We start from the raw sequence: 22,934 nt of genomic DNA on the forward strand, positions 1-22,934 counted from the left end.
TTACGTCATTTTCCTGTTGAATCATTGAATCACCCTTAATTCAAACGGTGTGTTAGTATCATTTGTTTTCTAATGTGTTCAAATGACTTTTAGTAAAACACAATCATTCTCGAATATTTTCACTATCAATTAAATTAATGAGTTTAGAACAATATATGTATCCTCTATTAGTATCCCTCACAAAATCTGGTTCCACATCAACCATCGATGTTTAAAAGGAACAAAATTTGGGTGATTCAACAGGAAAATAACATAATTGAGGTACCTGAGGGGAAAACCCAACAAATTTAAAGACATGTTTATGTATTTGACCTAAATTTATGATGGATTAAAGTGATTCGGGTCAGAGATATTATCGAACATAGTATTTATTAGGTATGGATTTAATTACGAAACAAAGCTACACATTTATTATGAACTATAACTTTTGATATGAGAGTATTTGATCCTAACCATCTAAAATTTCCATTCATTTTTTGATGACATATAACACTATAAAAACTAATTTGTCTATTGTGTTAGGTATAAATGAATATGTCTTTCAAGGAAACAAGTGAATTTTTTATTTATTTTAACATATTTGATATGTAAGTAAAGAAATATATTTTGAGGTGGAGTAGGCATGTGAAATGGGGGTTATAAGGTGAGTTGAGCGTGAAGATGAGGTTTGTTGAAGGGTGAACAAACACGATTAATATGAAATATCACTTATAAAACATGTTTTTTTTTTACTTTTATCAAAAAAAATCATTCTTTCATTTTTTAAGAAACTTATTTTCATACCGAATATATTTTTCAAAAATTTAGGTCACAACATGAGGTAGACTACTTCTTACAAGTCATATTATCTTTTCTCATATGGTATAAAAACATGTTTACCCTTTAAATATACAAAAATTACATTGATAAATTTTTTAAAATAATCTATTGCTAGTGGAAGTTCCTTTTTAACTTGATAAAACTTTAGTGGATAAAATATTATGTAAAAGTAGAAACAAACAAACAAGAAATTTAAAAGAGAAAAGGTGAATAGATTGGCCAATACTACTTTAGTATTCTTTTTGCTCCCCAACACGCCAAGTCCAACACTGTTTAAAAATCAACTTTTTAAATATTTAAAGTGTTCTTCTAATCACATTTGCTTAATTTCTCTAAACATTAATTTATACACTAATCAAGCGTATTTAATATCACATATCTTAATAGAACTTAATTACTACTTGTGAAGTAACACACCTTGCAAAAATTAAAATTTTATATTAATAACTGAAAAGATCGAAAATCATTATTAAATACTTAATTAATTAGTTGTATCCAGCTCCAAATTCCAATTGCATAGTATATATTATATAATATAGTTTAATTATCAATAGATGTAATGTCCTTATCATGCTATGTATACAAATTATCATCAAGTCAATTTTGATTAATTTTCTAAAGACATTTAGTCGTATCACACAAAACAAATACACCAAACAAATAATGAATTTTTATTCTAAGGTTAGGTAAAGAGAATTCTCAAAGATTTCACAATTGATCCTACCACGTAAAACATATTCGTACAACAATAATTCAAACTTAGAAAATTGGTTAATAAAAACATAAAGCCAAAGTAAACCGACATAAAATAAATATCAAATATCAAATAAAATAAAAATATTCCAAATAAGTATCGAATATATATTGAGTAAAAAGAAAACCATTTGTGACTTTAGGAGAATATCTTAGTAGTATTGTGAAGTAAAGTGATTTCTAATTTTTGCAAGGTGTATATATCACTTAATTTGACTTTGTCACGTGGAGGAAAAGTTTATGAAAAACTTGAATAGAATCACATTTACAGCTCAAAACTTCTTGACGCTTGATATAGTAAATTACATGTACATTATATTTTAAAATTTGAATAAAATTTGTTAATAGGTAATTAATTTTGACTATATATTAATGTTTTTTAACATATATATATTGACAGTGAGTATCAACGTATTAATCGATATTAATTAATTGTCATTAAATTTAATATCGTTATAGGCTTCAGAGACACTTAAAAAAAGTGTTAATTACCACTAAAACATATGTTTAGTGGCGATTAAGCTTTCCACTAAAGATTATTAGTGACATAACCAGCAAGAATTATAGTAAAATGGTAAGTACTCATTCATGGTCCTTAACAGGATCGAGTTAGAGTTCCTTCAACTATGAAATCTCATTTGTTATGGGTGTTTTACCTTCTCAATATGAAATTTTCGAACATAAATTTATATTTTAATCTAATTTCAATATAAAGAATACTGAATACTGATGAAAAAAAAGACTTCCCTAACATAACTCTTCACGTGCACTATAATTAATTTTACTAGTTGTGTTTTCAAAAATGGCACTTATTAAATGCTAGGGAGCATAGATGGATGTAGCATAAATTCAATTGAACCAAGGATTCTCTATATAAAATCATTAAGAAAATAAATATATGAAAAATTACTATATTTTATAAAATACTAACTTGTGAATCTTTAATTTTAAAATTGTGATATATTCGTTGATAAAAAAAGAATCTTATATATATTGTAAGCTAAACAAAATGAAATAAGGATAGTATAACCTAATTATCTTTAAGTGTTTTTCCTCACCATGGATAGAGTAGGCAGATATTAAATTATTTCCCTAAAAAAATTAATAAAAATTCTGACTTCACCGATCGCTCGTAACTCATTCTTAACCTTTCAATTTAGGTCTGATTACAGCAATTCCCCTTAAGAAGAAACATCCATCTTCTCCAAGCTAATCCACCTAATAAAATTATGTATTTATGTTAAAAAATTTTGGAATGACAGGATCAGAGAGTGGGTCCTCAAACACATGCAGGAGGTCCCTGTGTGATTTCAAAAATATTTTGTAAGAATATAATTTTTTAAATCTTATTTTTTTTATTTGATAGATAAGTAAAAGAAATTATTTTAAAAGTATTTATATATAATTTAGATAAATAATATAAAAGATGGAGCCCATTGAGCTAATAGGTTAGTTATAGGCAAGGGCGGAGCCTGTTAGGGTTAATTCGAACCCTTTTCGACAGAAAAAATTATCAAATTTTGAACTTTCTTATTAAAATTGTAGCTCCGCCACTGAACTTATTAGATGGTAAGGATGAATGTTATGTGTGAAGGTGAGATGTGTTGAAGGGTGGGAATAATACAATCAACGTGGAATGTCATTAGTAGAGTATACCCACACTTTCATTAGAGAGCTCATTTACTTTATTTTTTAAGAAACTTATTTCTCTAGTGAACTAATGGAATATGAAAAAAAAATAAAGAGTAGACGTTTTTTTTCTTTCTATTTTATTTTATTTTATGCTTGTGTGGGGGGGCAGGGCGGACCTATAGCTACCTGATTCAACTGGACACACTTATCGAAAAATTACGTTATATATATATATATCAGATTCTGCATTCATAGAATATAGATTTAAAATTATTGGACGTCCTTAGCAAAAGTCATGTTTTTGCAATAGTAATGAGTATTTTGAATCAAGTTTTGAATTTGAACCTCAAACACCACAAAAATATTTTGTTTTATTTTAGCTGTCACACTTCAATAATCTTATAAAATTTCTGATTCCGCTACCAATAATTGTATTTGTGTGTTAATATTAGGAGTATTTTTTGATGATGAGCAGGTAGGAGGGGTCCATTCTTTGTCTTCCTCTATGGTTTCCAGACTGTCTTCACATCTCATTGTCCAAACAATTAATTAGAAATAACAAAGGAAAAAAAACAATACCAACAATTATTTATATTAACTGATCACTAATTTATGTATTTATAAGAGAAAGTATTTCCTCCTTCCTATATTGATACACAATTTACTAAAAATAGTTATATTATAGTACTTAATTACGTACATATTAAATCTGAAAAATAAATTTAATTAATTTTTTCTTATTTTATCCTCACCATTAATATGACCTTTGAAATATGATTAATTATCAATACTTGCTATTCCTAACTTTACGTATACTTTTTCTAACTGATTTTTATGTACAATAATTAATATGAATAAAGGGAAATATAATAAAGTGATCAATTTATTAATAATCTCTTAATCATCATACAATAAAATAGAAAATATGTTAATCTAATATGGGACGAAGAGAGTAGTAGTCCACGTCATCTTCACCAAAGAGAATTGGCAAAATTTGATGAAGTTGTTTTTTTCTTAATTAAATGTTTCAATTTAAGCTTTGAGTACAACTTTTTTTTTTTTTTTTTTAATAAAGAGTGATTTATCCCAATTGAGATTCTAATCCTATGTGATATAACTTTAAATTAATCGAATTTCAATACAGATATCAAATACAAGACGTAAAATCGAATTTAAAAAAATAGAAATAGTGAGTGTCGGTAGAGAGAAAGATGGGGACAGCCTTAATAAGCAGCAAAGAATATTATATTTCATTCCTACCTGGATTTTAGCTTCTTCCTAATTTTCTAAATTTGTCAATTAATTTTTATTTAAATATATTTAAAATATAGTATGGTTCAACTTAATTGTCAAATATGATTAAAAAAAAATTGTTACATATTTTTAATTGAAAAAGTTTCTATGCGTGTCTATAAGCACTTGTACATAAAAATAAATTAATCACACGAGATATATTTTTCTCATTTAATTATACGTATCAATATCAATTAAAATATGCAAAAATCTTATGGGATTAATTGAAACTGATGTGTATAAATAAGAGAGTGTAGTAATATAATTTGAGTAGTTAAGTTGTCGCTATAATAATCTCCTGAAAACAAATGTAATTATTTTTAATAAAAAAATAATGGAAATAATTCGATTTACGAATAAATTTCAGATATTTCAATGTATTCTACCTTTTTCCTTCTTTAGCTATTTTCTTTTTTCATATTAAACACATATATAATTTTCTAAATAAAAGTGTCTCAATCATATTATATTACAACAAGAAAAACGATGTTTTTTTGGTTTGGACACTTTCTATACGCAAATTATTTTAGAAATATTAATAACTTAGACCACTTACATATTTTTCAAATAAGAAAATAATTTATAAAAATATAAAAATAATTCGAGAGAAGTCATTTTTAGTTGTAAAAAAAAAATAATCATTATCAACCATATATCTTTTATATATAGTTGCTTTGGTGTTTAAATTCTAGCCCATTAAGTCATTGTGGTCATGAAAAGATATTTTATATTATATATATAAATTAAAAGATTTAAATTCTTGCGTATCACACCCGTAAAAGATTTTATTTTATTTATGCTACTTTATTTCGTCTTATATCAGTATATATTTAAATCCGTCCCATTCTAAATCTGAATCGTTTGTAAATCAGCAAATTATGTCTCTTTTATTTTCTCGTAGTCTTTTACGCAATTAAATATTGGGCAACTTTCACATATAGCAAATAAAAAATTCATATTTGTATGTTACAGCAAAGTTTGTATAATTGCCCTCCATAGCAAACACAGAAACTGTATAATTCGCTATACATATACAGTTGAAGCAAATTGTATAAAACGAAGTGTATAAAACAAGAAAGAGGAAGACATTTGGGCAGAGAACTGTATGAAAACGAAGTGTATAAAACGAATTGTATTATTATAAGTGTATAGAACGATTATATATAATTTGAATTTGTATAAAATGAGAAAGAGAGAAAGACAAAAGAGACTTAACAAGGAATATACAATTGAATCGAATTGTATAAAACGAGAAAGAGAGAAATTAGATACAATGTGAAAATTGTATAAAATGAGAAAGAGAGAAAGGCAAAAGAAACTGGGCAGGGAGTATTTTTATTGTATAACTATAAGTTTATAGGACGAAAATATATGTACTTGCATGTGTATATACAATTTTCTCACGCTTTATACAAACAGAAATGCAATTTATACATTTCGCTTCTGTTTGTATAAGTGAGAAATGCGAGGGTGGCGAGCGAAATTTGGGAGACTGGCGAGCGAGATCTGGAAGAGGGGAGAGAGGGGAACAAAAATATATGTATTTATACAATTTTTCTCTGCTTTATACAATTAGAAACAATTTTTATACACTTGTGTTTGTATAAAAAGTGAGAAAGCGAGGGAGAGACTGGAGGAGAGTGGCAAGCGAGATATTTGGGAGTGAGGCGCCTGACAATTTTTTGCAAACGTTTGCTATGGAGCACAATTAAATCAAACTCTAGTTACTCCATTTATTTTAGGTTATTAGTTTGCTATTATATACAATTTTCCCTTAAATATTCTTATAACAATTTTGGTAGTTTTGAATTATCTTAGCTATCATAGTGATTGGTAGTTATAACTAAAACATATAAAATCACATTTTATATAAAGAACATAAATCTTTTAATAGATATATATAGATATTCATATGATAATATTCTTGTTATAAATAATGCATTGAAGTATCAAAATGGTTGGTCAAAATTTCTAAATCTATTATTGAGATAATAATCTAAGAGATTTTATTCCTACAAAAATGGTTAATTATTATGTTATAGAAGGATAATTTTACAAAATAAAATTGTTATAAGGATGGTTGTTGCTATTATAAGTAAAAAAAATTTATAGAGAGATAAAATATAACATAAAACATTAATTACGAGAAAAAAAAAGTTGATTTTTATTGCAATATGATGTTAAGAATGTTGTTATTGAGTTAGTGAGAACATTTGGGCTACATGAAAGCCCATATTTAATGAAAAGAGAGAGAAATCTCTCAGACCGGACGGCCCAATATTTCCTTGAACCAGAGGTTCCGGTCCATTCCGTTTCCGGGTCGGTATGTTTGGTTCGAAGAAAAAATATTTTCTTATTTGTTCATGTTTGATTGGACAAAATCTTTGGAAACGTTTTCTCTTAAAAATAAGGAAAATGACTTTTTAATGGAAGTAGGAAATAAGTTTTATAACTGACGTTCTATGTTTGTTGCCCCTAACCCTTAATTATCCCACTCCCGCCACCCAACTCCCCACCCTTCTGATTCCTATTTTGTTTTGCTAAATTATATATAAATGGTTTTGAGATAATTATTTATTTACTACTCCGCCATGTTTGTGATCAGTGGCGTAGCCATATAGCGTCAAGGGTGTTCGATTGGAAACTCTTCGTCGGAGAAAAAAATAGCATATATACAAGTAAAATGATATACGAAATGATTAAATAACCTGTTTTGGACACCCTTAACATAACAAGTTGTTAGTTTTGAACACCCTTTAAGAAATTTCTGGCTCAGCCACCGTTTGTGACCCCAACCCCTTTACCTTCCTAAATTGTTAAAGTGTCACACTTTGTATTGTTCTTCCCTAAATAAACATTAAAATTGGATCGAACATTTGTCATGCTATGAATCCCTCAAAATTATGGACTAAGATATCGTTTTTTCCAAGAAGATCAATCACTTTGGGTAAAAAATGCATTTTATGAATAATGCTAAATGATCAGAAAATTTAGTGAGAATTTAATTAGAAATTTAAAATGTCTATATATCATTTTTATTTAAAAAAACTGATTTTTTTTTATTTTTTATTAAAAGATATTAAGGTTTACACGTTAAAAATGTTCAAAAACATAAAATAACATAGACAAAATATTATTTTATTCAAATTCTAGCCAATTTATTTTTTACCAGAAGCGTGATTTAATATGATTCGACCTTAATCAACCCCACTCTATCAAAAACAATACACGCAATCATAGGGTAATTTGAAAGACAACATACTCACTTCTATCTATCTATAAGAATTGAGTTATAGAGCTTGGTTCTTGAACCACGGAAATAACGAGTCTATTAAGAAAGTCCAATAAGTAACAAGTTATACGCAAATTTTATGTTTAGAAAATTTGAACTAGAGCCTATTTGGACGGATTTAAAAGATGGTTAAATTTACTTTTAAAAATTAATTTTAGCTTTTAAGAGATTTTAATAAAATTAAAAATAACTTAATATAAAATTTAAAATGACTTTAAGAAAAGTTTAAAATTAAAAGTAGTCAAAACTAAGACTAACCCTACTTTTTATTTTTTTTACCGTCATTTAAAATTTATTTTTTTATTTTTTGACTTAAAAGCTATTCTTTTTGTTTACTTTTAATTATTATGTTGCGCTTTTTGAAAAACAATTTTACAAATTTTTAAAATTAAATTAAATTACATTAATTCGATATTAAGAAACTATACAAAATTAATATAAATTTTATTCTTTTTTTGCATATTAATAAAAAAATATATCATAAAATATAAATCAAAGTTATTATCATCTGAATCTAAAAAAGGGAGCTGTGATTATTAAAAATGAATTTAGTTTGTTATTTCTTTTTAAGTTTATCCAAATTGACTAGTTAACACTCCTTGGTGTATCTGAAATGTCAAAAATGAAAATCAAGAAAATGTTACAACAGGATCAGTACATGTGATGTAGATCCTAAGATTAAGATATGATTCAACAAATGGAATATACTAAGATAAGCCAAATACAGCAAAAAAAAGAAGATTTAAGACATAAAGAAATGGAAATAGAATAATCTTTATTTATTTATTTGCCTAGGAACATGATCTTTTAAACTTTTAAGAACACTTTAATGTACATTAAGATAAAACAAATATGATTGGTATCCAAAGTCTCTTTTCATTGGGCAAATTCAATGTATTAGCAAGCACAAACTTCACTGTTCACAACCATAGAAAATGTAATTTGGCTAGCACAAAATCCATCAAGGATAAAAAAAACTTGAGAAACTTTCCTACTTTCTAACAAATTCGACTTTATATTTAGGATTCCGAGCCAAAACCTCTTAATTAACTACGAAAGAGTATTCATCAGTCCACCACCATAAAAAACTTCAGAAATGATCTCGTTCGCTAACAAAGATGACTCTGTATTCAGGAGCTCGAACCTGAAACCATTTGATTTTCAATGAGATGAAAGAGTATTCATCACTTTACCACAATTCTGATCGGTAACTTGATAAAAACAAATTAGTATTAGACAAGTAGACATCAAGAAAATTTAAATTATAGCCACATTTATGCTGAAATCTCAAATCCTGAACATTTGATGGATCCCATGGATATGTCAATCTCTATCAAGTTGTCTTCTTCATAGACATCACTTATATCTGCCAAGAAATCCATGAAGCAATGTTGTTGAAAGATGGATTGTGGTACTAAATCTGCAAATACTACCTTTTGGTGGTGTTGTTGATGAAAAGAAAATTTGGGAGTATCTTTTACAAATTGACCACTTGGAAGTGCTATTTCAATAAGGCTTTCTTCATCAGAAATTGAACCATCTGAGCATAGTGGACTCTGTTCTAACTCACCTGAGAATGGCCACTCAATATCTGAATCTTCACTTGAAGATAAGGGGCCACCAAGACTCTCACTTTCTGAGAATAAATCATGAATTTGAGTCACCCCATTTTCAATTCTTGGATTTTGGACTGATAAAACTTGCTCAACTTGTTTAAAGTTCTCATTTTGAGCAACCCCATTTTCAATTCTTGGATTTTTGACTGATGAAACTTGCTCAACTTGACCAAAGTTGCCATTTTGTGACACCCCTTTTTCAATTCTTGGATTTTGGACTGATGAGACTTGCTCAACTTGACCAAAGTTGCCATTTTGAGACACCCCTTTTTCAATTTTTGGATTATGGACTGATGAAACTAGCTCAACTTGTTTGAAGTTGTCATTTTGAGCAACCCCATTTTCAATTCTTGGATTTTGGACTGACAAAACTTCTTCAACTTGTTTAAAGATCTCATTTTGAGCAACCCCTTTTTCAATTCTTGGATTTTTGACTGATAAAACTTGCTTAACTTGTCCAAAGATCTCATTTTGAGCAACCCCTTTTTCAATTCTTGGATTTTGGAGTGATAAAACTTCCTCAACTTGTCCAAAGTTAACATTTTGAGGTTCTTCTTGGACTGATGATTTCTTGAGGATTTTATGTTTTTGTTTTGAGAATGTGAAAGCTATGGTAGATACAACCAAAACTGAAGTTGTGATGGAAATAGAAACAACCCCATAACCTGAAAAACTGGCAAATAACAAGTATGGGGGAACCAGAACTGCAATCCATGGTATTGAGCATCTGAGAAGAGACATAGTACAAGACATTTGATTTGTTTTTTTTTTTCAAGATTTTGCAAAAGAAATAAGGGTAACAAAAAGAGAAAAGTTATTATACCCAATCAGGTAGCACTTGAAAAAGTTAAATGTTGGATAAAGAAAAGGGGGGAAAAATGGAAACTTTGATGAACAATCAACAAGATGATTGACACTTCCAATCTTGATTTGAGAGTGTATAAGTAAGTGTCAAACAATACATATTCAAGATTCAGAAAAACAAAATATAGCACTCAACTACCTTGAGTCAAGTGCATACAAAAACTTGGTAAAATGGAAGAAAAACAAGTGGTTTAGTTGGTTATAAATAATGAGATTTAAGAATTACAAACAAGAATTAATTGATGTGCTGTTTCCTCTTCATAGACTCACCTAAAAAAATGTATTTTTTTTTGGTTTTTCTAACACTAATCTAGTGGTCTTCCTCTGTCACTGATTCTCTTGAAATTCTAAAACCCCTCTACTGTTTCAACACTTTGAAGTATGAGAAAGCCATGTGCTGACCTCTGAGCTCACCACATGGCATTTACACTTCCAATTTCCATAAAAAAGAGTCACAAAAAAGCAAGCCCAATGGTTATTCTATTCTATGATTCAAAAAAAGAAAAACTTTGTAATTCCAAGAAAACCATTATAACAACAAATACTTGAAAGTTTTATGAAGATTCAGATGGATAAACTTAATAAAATGCAGCAACTTTTTCTTTTGTTATTCAACTAAAGAACCTTCTTTTTTTCACTTATCTGTGGCATTGGCTGAGTTTAAGTACCCACCAATCACTCTTTTTGCCCTCTTTCTTTCTGCAACTGTAACTTATAAGCTAGTCAGAATCTAGCTTTCTCAACAAGGTAAGTTACTCAGTTTCATTTTATATGAGTTCGTTGATTATTCGATCAAACCTATTAAGTAATTTCTCTGAAAATGATGTTGTATATAAAGGTCAAATCTTATTAAATATATATATATATATATATGTATTGACATTTTTTATACAAGTTAACTGTTTAGTCTAGTGATTAAGTTGTTACAATAATTTATTGAGGTTGTGTGTTTTAATCCTATTGACCTCGTAACTGATACCCCTTAATAACAATCTTAGGTTTGCTATTAGTTAGTTTAACTCAACATGAAGTTTAAGAAACATTTTTTAAATTCGTGATTCAAATAGTGACATACATTTATATGAATATAAATAATTTTATCATAGGTAAAATAAAAAATTTTAAATTTAATTATTACTTAATATAAAAAATATATTTTTATTAAAAATTGACTAAAAACTAGTAGGTCATATAAAATGAGATAAAATAAGTCATAGACAAAATGGTGAGTAAAGAGCTGACATAATTTTGGTCAAAATTTGAGGAAATTTTTCATTGGTGACATTAATAGAAGTACTTTACAATGACCAAGACTTGTCAGGAACCAAAGTGATGCCTGAATTGTGCCTGTAGAAAAAATTTAACCAGGAATTGTATATCTGGTAATAACATAAAATAAAGATGATACTATAGTCTATAAGCATATATTTTGTAGCCTTCATTATTATTTTATCTTATGGGGGAAAGAGTTGTTTTTTTTATATTGTCTAGTTAAGTAGGGAAATAGGAGGGAAATGATAGGAAGGTAGATGAAAATTCAAAAACTTTAGTGCCTACATTATTATTTTATGTTGGGAAAAGGGATAAATATACCATTTATTTATAGGATTCAGATCAAATATATTCTTTAGTAAAAAAATTGTGTATATTATTCTCGATGTTTAATAAATGATGTATATATACTCTATTTTATAATAAATGGTGTATATGTATCTTTGTTCTCTAACAAATGATGTATATATATCTTTTTCGTAAATAAATTCAGTTAAAAGAATGTTCTAAAAATTAATTTTCTAAGTTTTAAAAACACACATTGTTTTAATCATTCAGACTCCATCCGGATTTCATCCAAATTAAGGTAATTCAATCCCTTTTTTACTTGGATCGGATTCAAACCTATTTTTGTGGCTGAATATGAAAAGAATTAGGTTTTATTCATTTGGGCAGAGTCTAGAGGGGTCGGTGAGATATTTTTTAATGTCACGTGGTATTTTTAAAATTAAAATATAGTTTCATTATATATTTTTTTTAGTAAAAATTAGTGTGTCAACGAAAAGGTTATTTATGAACTATTTGTTCGACGATAGAATTGTTTGGAATTGTTTTTGTTGGTTAAACAAAGGGATGGATTGGTGTTTTACTTGATGAAATTGATTAGTGTTGATGTAGTCAAATCAAACCCCATTAATCTTTGTTTTCATTCAAATTAAGGAGTTCTCAACTTTCTTGATAGACCATCATATATTATAGACATAAAAAGACTGCAAATTAACCAAGAATGCATCTTTTCTTCTTCTAATAATAATAACCTTGCTTTTTCTCTTTTGGTTTGTGCCTTTAATGATGGCTTTTTGCATGCTTTTAACATGTGGGACATTGTAATTAAGAATTTCTCCACCTACAAGTAATTTGGCTCTCCCATCATCCAAGCACCAACTTGTTAATTTAATTTAGAGGAAAAAAATACATTCTATTTTCCTATTCCAAGGTCCATTCTTGATAATGGGGTTATTCTTTTTGTTAACTAAAGGCAATATGGCTTGTCCAAATATAACTCATTTCCAATTAAAATGGAAAATATACTTAGCGTTGAGTTTTAGCAAGGTTTGAATGGGAAACAAAAATGAGTGAGAAATTATAAAACGTGGGGGAATTCAATTTGGAGAAAAACTGAAAAGTTATTTCTTTCATATTAGTAGAAGAAATGAAAGTCTTGTCCTTATATTAAGAAACACTTCGTTTAGCTCTTAAAGAGTTAAGTAGTCATTGTCATCGCTCGCTCTGGCTTTGACAATTGAGTGATAATATTTTAGGCAAAATTTATTGAATTAATCTCATTAATTAATTTCCTTTTTTCTTAAAAATAATAGTTCAGAGTATAAAGAAGACTTTGAATCTTGTGGTCCTAAATTAAAGTTAGGTTAAATGTACAAAATTACCCTTTAATCCTGTGGTCTTAAACATGCCACGTGGAAAATTATTACCAAAAGAAGAAAGAGGTCATTTTTTTTTGAAACATACTAAAAAGGAAAGGAGATCATTCTTTTTGAAACGGAGGGAACAATAAATTAACTAAATTTCGATAACAGAATTATTTGAAAATTCGCTTGTAACGATAAAGCCATTATGAAAGGACATGTTCCTTTCGAACAAACACTTCTTTTTCCAAAAGACACAAATATTCTGGAAAGACATGTTTGAATAGATGTGTTCACACTCTTGTCTGAACGGATGCGTTCCTTGCTGCAATTGGCTATAAATAGAAGGTTTCTCTCATTTTTCAAACACTGAAAGCTTTCTCTCTTCTGCGTACATTTTTTTTACAAATCAAAGTTTGGATCGACTGAGTATGTGTGTCCTCTCGTTGTTGTTCTTTGAGTTCGCTAAAATTATTGAAGTTTGAGGTACCGCTACTTCTTTGATAGTTAATCCGTTTTAACAATGGATGGTTTAATCTAAAACCTCAGATACTTGAAAGGATTAAATTTCTTAAGAATACACAATTAGTTTTGTGGTTATTTTCTGTCTATTTCATCTTTATAGTTTCTATTTTTACTAACTTGAATACAAAAAATAACACTTAATACATTTGTTGGTTTTGCCACCTGATATTTGGTACTCATATTAAAGTCCGACTTAATTAGAATTTGCGTCATAAAGTCTCAGTTTAGAGGTGCGCTCCCTAGCAAAGGCGACTGCATATTCTGGAGAACCTTAACTCAAGACCTCTAATTAAGGATGAAAAAATATTTATCACTCCATCACAATTTTTATTTGTATTCCTAGTATCCATTCCGTCTACATCGTCCATCATACGAAGGAGAAAAGGATTTAAGGATATACTTAAAATTTGAGGTATAGTTTAAAGATGATTTTGACTAAAACCTCCGCATGTTTTCTTTATTTATGAAGTTATCATATTTCAAAGTTGATATTTTGCACAAATCTTTTTCATTTATTTGGTATTAAATTTACAAATTATTATTTTTTAAAAAAATTAAATTTTTTTAACGTGAATTTAGATTAGCTCAACCTAAATAATTACTTCTTGTTATCAAACAAAAGATCAACTAATTTATGAATAACCCTCCAAAAGTCATAGGAAAACCGAACTTGGTCCATATTTTTAAAATCAACTTCATTAAAAACACAAAAATTTAAAATTCAAATTAATCGAACCAGAAGTACGTGTCTTCAAACCAAAAACTAAGAAATTGCAATCCTAATCCTCCAAAAGTGATTGCTAAAACAGTAAAAGTAGTAAAATAAAATAAAATGAAGCCACATGTCAACAAATTACAAGTGCTACATGTCGCAAATCTAAAGGAAATTCACATGAAATGTGAATTCTTTTGCACAAGATTAAGACTACAACATTCTTAAAAGAGTCTTAAATAACATTATTTACTCTCTTAATTGTCTTGAAGAAAGTAACTTTGACAAAGATAACCGACCACTATTTGGGATTTGTAGTGTTGCTTAACTACTCATTTAGGTTGTCAAAACATGGATTAAGGAGAATAGGAGGGGACCATGTCTTAATATATTTGGTAATTATGTGAAGAAAAGCATAATCTATACTTGGAATATAAAGCTAATTGATTTTGTAATATATAGTTTGACTTTCGTTTCAATTTATATGACAAGTTTTATTTAAACAAAAAATTTATTGATTGAAAAAAATACTTTTAAAATATGTAGTGTAAATCAGACTAGACATTTGTATAGTACAGATATAATACAAAACTTAAAGTTAAGTTCTAGCTTATGTCCAAATGGAGCAAGTCTAATTTGTCTTTTCGAAATTGCTGTCACAACGAATTCTTTCATTTGAAAAGCACTCTTTAATATAAGAAAGTATAATATTAATTACATGTTTAGAAATTGATTACTAAATAATAAAGTAATCTTCATATGTAACAAACATAAAAATCATATTTATATGCTATATCTACAATTTTTACAACTGCGTTCCATATCAAACATAAATATGCATATTTTCGGTATACATATACAAAAGAAAGTAGTTGTATAATTTCGCTATACATATACAAAAGAAAACAGTTGTATAATCTTTTTTGGTATACATATACAAAAGATCAATTGTATAATCTGTATTTGTATAAAACGAGAAAAAGAGAAAGACAAAAGAAAACTGGTAGTGAAAGATCGTATTTGTATAATCATTAGTGTATAGGATGAAAATATATGCATTTGTATTTGCATATATAATTTTCTCTCGCTTTATACAAATACAAACACAAAACACAATGTATACATTTGTGTTTGTATAAAGTGAAAGAGATGAGCGACCAAACGAGATCTGGAAGAGTGGCGAGCGAGACCAAAAGAGGGGAGAGAGGAAATTGAAAATATATGTATATATACAATTTTCTCTCGCTTCATATAAATACAAACACATTTTGTATATTTGCGTTTTTGTATAAAGTGAGAGAGGCGAGTGAGCAAGCGAGATCTAGGAGAAGAGAGGGAGGGGAACGAACATATATGTGTATATACAATTTTCTCTCGCTTTATACAAATACAAATGCATTTTATACATTTGCGTTTGTATAAAAGCGAGAGAGGCGAGGGAGAGAACGAGAGTGGCGAGCGAGATTCACCAGGAGAGAGGTGAAATAACAACAATTTGCTATGAGGTACAATTAAATCAAACTATGATCATAACATTTAATTTGAATTAATAGTTGCTATATACAATATTCCCAATAAAGATATACTCTACGTCTCAATTTATGTAATGTTATTTAATTTGATACGAAATTTAACAAAAATTAGCCAAAGAAAATTTGTTTGGCTCTATCACAAAGAAATTCATAGATTAGGAGGATGCCCTTTTCTTGATATATGTCTAAAGGCATGATTTGTAGATTCGTATTACACTAAATCCGACGCTACAAAAAATAATTTTAACGAGCTATGAACTTTATCGTTAATTCGTTCGTAGTTTTTTTTGCCAAGTATTGATGTTGAGAAAAAGGGCCATGTAATAATAAGGAAAAATTATATAAATTGATACATTTTAATAAATAATTACAGATTTTAGCTATACTTTTTATTTATTACCATTTTAGCAATACTATGTTAAATCTGTAATATGTATTAAAATTAAATTATGTATGCAATTTAAATGAATTATAATTGTTTTTTGAAATATATTACGTTTGTTTGGTAAAAATTTGACACATTATATTATAAGTGTACTAAAATGTGTGATAAATGTATTAACTATCATTAAAACTTGTATTTTATGTAAATGATAAAATGTTCTTTGTAATATATATTAAACTTGTATTATAAATGAATTAAAGTGATTAAATAAAAAAATATATATTATTCCTATAAATGGTTAATATTTTTTATTAATAGTATATTTATATAAATTTCCCCAATAATAACCATAACAACATACTTAATCTCCACTTAATTATTACATTAAAATTACTAAAATTATTTTCTCTAGCAACAAAAAATCATTTAATTTTATCTAAGTATCATAAAAGTAACTAAATTATTTCTTATAAGCAAAAAGTCACTCAATTTCGTCTGGATATCGTTAGGAGGAAACAAAAACTAAAAACAATAGATACAAGTAAAATTTTAAATTAAACCAGAAACTCAATAGATGTATTACAAAAAAAAGTATGTGTTGACTTCATTTCACCACCAAAAAAGACTTGAGAATTTGATCTTTCTTCTTAGGTTTAATTACTCACATGTAATTGCTTCTTATCTAGGCTTCCTAGCTAAAACATGAGCTCACATAAATAGCTATATACTTAACCACTCAAACTAAAAATAGTTTGTGGATATACAATATATGTATAGCTCATGTATAACATGTATATATCTATGTATAATTAGTATATCATTAGTGTATAATTTATGTATATCACTTCTAAAAAATAAATAGTAAATTTGATCAATTATTTGCATACAGAGGAGAGCACTTAGACAATTTACTTTGAGTACAGAAAAGTCTAGCGGTAGGAATTCCTCAGGGCGTATTACGATTTTAGGTGGATCGAAGCGATATTAGCGAAGATTTGATCTATATTCCTACATAAAGAAGTATAGTTGTGACATAAAATTCCTATAATTTACACGTAGCCCAATCTATATATTCAACCACTAGCCAACAAACAAATAAAAGCTTATCATATAGGATAAAGTATATATCTTTAGCACAAAATGGTCAAACCTAATAAAAACAAAGTAAAAAAAAGTTATAGTTAGAACATTCTTGTTCCCCACTTTACATTATAAAGAATCATATTCAATAAAACACTACAAATAAGTGCTCATCAAAGACCTTTTTCATCTTTGCATATTAAAGAAAGACTCCAAGTAAATAGCTAGGGCTCATCAAAACTCCCTATGCATGAATTTTAAAAGTAAATAACAACCAAAAACAAAAGAAGTCAAAAGATTACTTTGGGCTTGGGTAGATAAAGGGTTTGGAAGTAGCCCATGGGAGCTAGTTGGACTTTTGAGTTGGTCCATTTGCAACTTGCAAGTTATAAGGTTTTCTTTTGGTAAATTATGTAGGGAAAATTATATGGAATGACAAACATTCTTAAATAATTATATAATAGGGGTATAGTTTAATTTATTTACTTTTTATAATTATAGTTTACTTTTTTTGCTATAATTAATGGGGTCCACCACCTATTATATAACAATAGTATAAAAATCTTTTTTTTTAATTTGTTATATAATTTTACACAAAACAATATTATCTCTCCTATTCATATTCCACCTTTTTCTCCTACAATTATACTTCTATCCGATTTGAATTTCAAATTGTCCAAAATTCAATTACTCCCTCCCGAAGTTGAATTCAATTTTCGTAGGTACTCCTAAATTTTAGTCGTTATCCTTTCTTTTTTTCCTTATTCAACAATTGTATATGTATTGTGTTTCTTATGTTTTTTCATATTTTTTTTGATGAAATAATCGATTGTTTGTTCTTATTATATCTCAAATTAGTCACAGAATGAATGAATCATCTTCATCTATGAGGATTATCAGAGGTATTCCATTGCATGTCAATTTTGTTGACAATTTACCATCGTTTTTAATGGGTTTAACTCAAGATTTTGGGGTTGATGTAGGGTCTATCAAAACAAGTTCAACATGAACAAACAATGGAAGAATTGAGATCAAAGAAAAAAATGACCCTACGGCAGTTCAAGAAGTTATTAACAATGCTAAAGCTAGAGGCATTAAAATTGTACAAGGAGGAAGAAAGAGGAAAGCAGTAAACATTGATTCAGAGAAAAATGCATGTGAAGTTGATGGATCTGAAGAACATCATAATTATGAGGTAGTGGCTTAAAACAAATTTAGATACAATTTTTTTGTTACTTAGATGTCAATATACAAAAAATTATTGTTTAAGTAAATTTTGTATTCACGTAATTGTATATAGTATATTGCATGTGTTAGTACACACATGTTTTAGCTATATATTTGTATATGTGTCTGTGGATTTGATTACTTTATACATACTTTAAGTTATATATAATGAATAATATACTAAGTCTTAATAGTGGTAGTAGCAGATTGTATATTAAAGGCTCATTATTATTTTTGTTTTTGTATACATATATACACAAAGTAATTGGATTTAGTTATACAGATGGGAAAATTTCATATATGATTGTAATTTGTATATTTTAGTAGTTATATACAAATTATTGAAGTTAGTATATATTAAGTTTATATATTATTGGAGTATATACAAAGTCATTTAGACAGTTGTATATATTGCCATGTTTAACTACTATATTCATGTACACACATTAACCAGAATGCATAACCAAAATAGCCAATGAAGCCATTATCTATACAATTATAAAAAAATATATATATTTCAAATCATTCAAAGAGATCATATATAAAATTAATACAACACTATTATACAATCAAATTACTGAATTGATTTTACACTGATATTTTTTTTAATATACAAATACTACAACAAAAAAAGTATATAATTGTATCAAAAGCAAAACACTTACTTTATGGCTATATACAATTATCACCAACGATTATTTGTATTCGCTTACACTGATCTTCTTTATAATATACAAATACTACATCAACAAAAAGTATATAATTGTATAGTACGAAATTTCTGCTTAAAATAATCATATTTTGAAACCAGTTTTCAAAATAAAAAAATATTACGACACCACAATAACGAACGCTCATAAATCAAAATTTGTAAATCCAAGAGAACATTGTATAATTATTGCAATAATAAACATGAATTTTCATCCAATGAACACTTACCTGAATTCGATTACAAAGAAAAAATAAAAAAAATTGATGAACTGCTGTTTCATAAACAGCAAAAACAAGTTCATCTTTTGTTTCAATTGCTGTATAATTCTTATTTTTTTAAAAAAAAATAATATAAATTTGAACGTTTACCTTAAAAAAGGGACGTTTACCTTAAATTATGGCATTATCTATATTTATTGTTAGCATATTTAACGCTTCAGTTACAAACCACTTTTTAAAATAAAATTATATAAATAAAAAACAAAAGAAATTTATATACAAAATTAGAGATACCTAAAATAACTAAACTATATCCATAGAATGTAATTAGGTAAACTATACCAATATAATGTTATTTAATCAAATAAGTTTGCCATATATGAAATTTTCCTTATTATGTACAATAACTTTGAAAATTTAGACTTGTTAAGATTGAAATTTTATCAATGGGACAATAGAGGTCAAAAGTTCAAAGGACAACTCACCTCTAAGCCATTCTTGTAAAATCACCTATTTTCTTTGGCATGTATACTATTTTTAATTAAAAACTAAGTTAATTTGTTATTCTCTTTTTCTTCTTTTGTTTGAATTTTTAACTGCCTTTAAGTTAAATAATTTTTAGTATTTTTATAAAATAAAAAAATGCATATAAACACTTGTTATTAAGCTAGAATAAAATTAAACCAAAAGACATTTATAAAAATTTCTGAGTGATGACGTTTGACTTTAAGTTATGTTAAAAGTGAATTTACACAGATTATTAATCTAAATAGTGATCGACCTAATCACTTATATATTAAGAATAACCTAAAATGTATCAACAACAGTAGCTCGTTCATAATACACATCTTCTCTTTATTTCAGGTGCCTCCAGTGAATTCGAGACAATTCAAATTAATGATATGATATCCATGGTTGGGTTGTGAATACGTATATTTATTGTATGTATAATTTACCTATAATAATTGCATGTAATATATGTACATTGACAAAGAAAATAAACAATGAATATGACAAGTTATTTGTAAAATAGATTCTATTTTTTGCTTCTCAAAAACTACATTAAATCTATTTCTATGTAACATCCCGTTTTAGAAAGAGCTAAATTTAGAAAAAATTAATTTTAAAAGAGCTAATTTGATGTTGTTTCGAATTATAATTAAGTTGTGAGTTTTTGATCAACTTCAAACGACCATAACTTTCAATACAAGATGAATTAGGTGGCCTATTAGATATCAAATGAGAGGTCTTGGATTAATCCTCTTTGCAACTCCATCGAGTTTGCTAAGTTTCACGTTCGGATGAGGAAGATATGTCCGTTTGAAGTCAGTCTATCTAGTTAAGGAAAATTATCCGAATTAATGAGGGATGTTTTGGTCTTTTCCTTATCCCATGAGCTTTAAACGTTTTTAGTAATATTTTAGCGGTAAAAACTGATTTGAGTCATTTTTCACAATCCTAAATACACTTGGGATTTTTAGAAGAGTTCAAGAGGAGAAAAGTGGAAAGTTTAAAGGCGTTCGTCAAGGTTCTAGAGATTTGTCGAAGAATTTTGCCAAAGGTTGTTCTCTAACAGGTGTGTAAGCTCTCATAGTGTTGGTTCACTCAACCACATACCAATCTTTTGATTTTAAATCCATAACTTCGTTCTTGAGGTTGAATGATTTGAGTTCTTGATGAATTTCTTGAAATTTCTTTCTTAAATCATTAACGATGAGTTTGATGAATTATTGAGATGAATCTTAGGAGTTTGAGGTTGTTTTTGAGTAGATTTTTGTGTATTGATGTTGAGTATTCAAATATAAGTGAGTTGGAAAGAAATCATTTGATTCTAGACTTATTAGGACCAAATATCAAAGAAGAAATTTGTCCGGATGTTCTGGGGAGGGGCTGGGATGGCACGCCCCAAATGCACCAAGGTTGATGGGCCCAAAACTAACAACACCCTTATAATATATGTCTAGCCTATATCAAATGACTCACCCAAATCTATAATTATAATAAATTATAGCTATAATGAGTAATTAAGTAGTATAAAAATTGTCAAACTAAACTAAATTTTAGATTTGGTCCATTAATTAATTATCAATTAAATCGATTATATCCGTCATTTAAATAATCATATCTAAATAAATAGTTCAAAATTACAACTTGCATGGAAAGCTAAGGTGATTTTTAGAAGAAAAAAACAAAAAGAAAACGTCGTATTCGTGGTGTCTTTATTTCTTTTTCTATAAATAGGCACATTACACATAAATGATACTCAATAAAATAGACCTTTAATTTCAACAATGGGTCATGTATATATGTATATATATATATATATATAAAAGCGAACTTATACTATTTGATTATCCATCATAGCTACAGTTTGCTATAATTACCACTCGCAACTAACATTACACATTAATTACGTGAGTTGACTTTGAATTTGTATAATTAGTCATGTTTGTATATGTACAATTCGCCAGCATATAAAAATAAATATGTATACTATACAATTTTTTAGCCTATATACATATACAATTCACCTCTCTCCCACTCACTATCTTCCCTCTCTCGCTCGCCTCTCTCCTCCCTCTCTCAATCTCGCTCGTCTCTCTCCTCCCTCTCCCAATCTCGCTTGCCATTTATACAAATGTATATGTATAATATACAATTATATACATATACAATTTACCTCTCTCCGCTCTCTTCCCTCTCTCGTTCGTCTCTCTCCTCCCTCTCTCAATCTCGCTCGCCTCTCTCCTCCCTCTCCCAATCTCTCTTTCCATATATACAATTACATATGTATAATATACAATTATCTAACCAATATACATATACAATTCACCTTTCTCCCGCTCTTTTCCCCCTCTCTCTCCAGTCTCGCTCGCCTCTCTCCTCCATAAATGTAGCTGCAAATTGTAATTATCAAACTATAGCTATGGAGTGTAATTAATTATTTTTAATCAGCTATATGTGAAAGTTTCCCTAGCAAATTAAATGAAAATGTACTACATAAATTATTGATTATTGTACTATTAGTGAATAGTGATTGAAACATTTGAAGAAGCTAATGACAATATAACATTAACTTTAATTCAACGGTACTTATTACTTGAAACTAAATAAGCCATCAACCACGAGTGACCTTAATTTGTCACCTAAGAAAAATAAACAGTAAATATAATTACTTATCTCTGATACTAATGGCGTACGATTGACTTGACATAGATATTAAGAAACAATTAATTATAGGAGTAATTTTATCAAAACATCTTTATTAAATATAAGTCATCTAAATATTAAAAAGTATATATTATTTAATAATCAGGATACAATAGACACAATATGGTAAATTGTTTATTGATTCT

The 22,934-nt window shown here is 27.8% G+C and overlaps 1 protein-coding gene across 1 annotated transcript; it reads right to left on the reverse strand.

Annotated features, from left to right (window-relative positions):
* Positions 1–8,640: 8,640 nt before the first annotated feature.
* Positions 8,641–11,056, reverse strand: LOC107024603. Its single transcript, XM_015225590.2, has one exon. It carries the CDS (start codon positions 10,156–10,158, stop codon positions 9,064–9,066), a length of 1,095 nt encoding a protein of 364 aa, XP_015081076.1. The 5' UTR covers positions 10,159–11,056; the 3' UTR covers positions 8,641–9,063.
* Between the last annotated feature and the right edge of the window lie 11,878 nt (positions 11,057–22,934).

Source organism: Solanum pennellii, chromosome 7, assembly GCF_001406875.1.
Source record: "Solanum pennellii chromosome 7, SPENNV200".
Taxonomy (NCBI): domain Eukaryota; kingdom Viridiplantae; phylum Streptophyta; class Magnoliopsida; order Solanales; family Solanaceae; genus Solanum; species Solanum pennellii.

What these genes read in the sequence shown, in the direction of transcription:
- LOC107024603 (XM_015225590.2), bottom strand. Translation starts at nt 10,158, where the DNA reads ATGTCTTGTACTATGTCTCTTCTCAGATGCTCAATACCATGGATTGCA.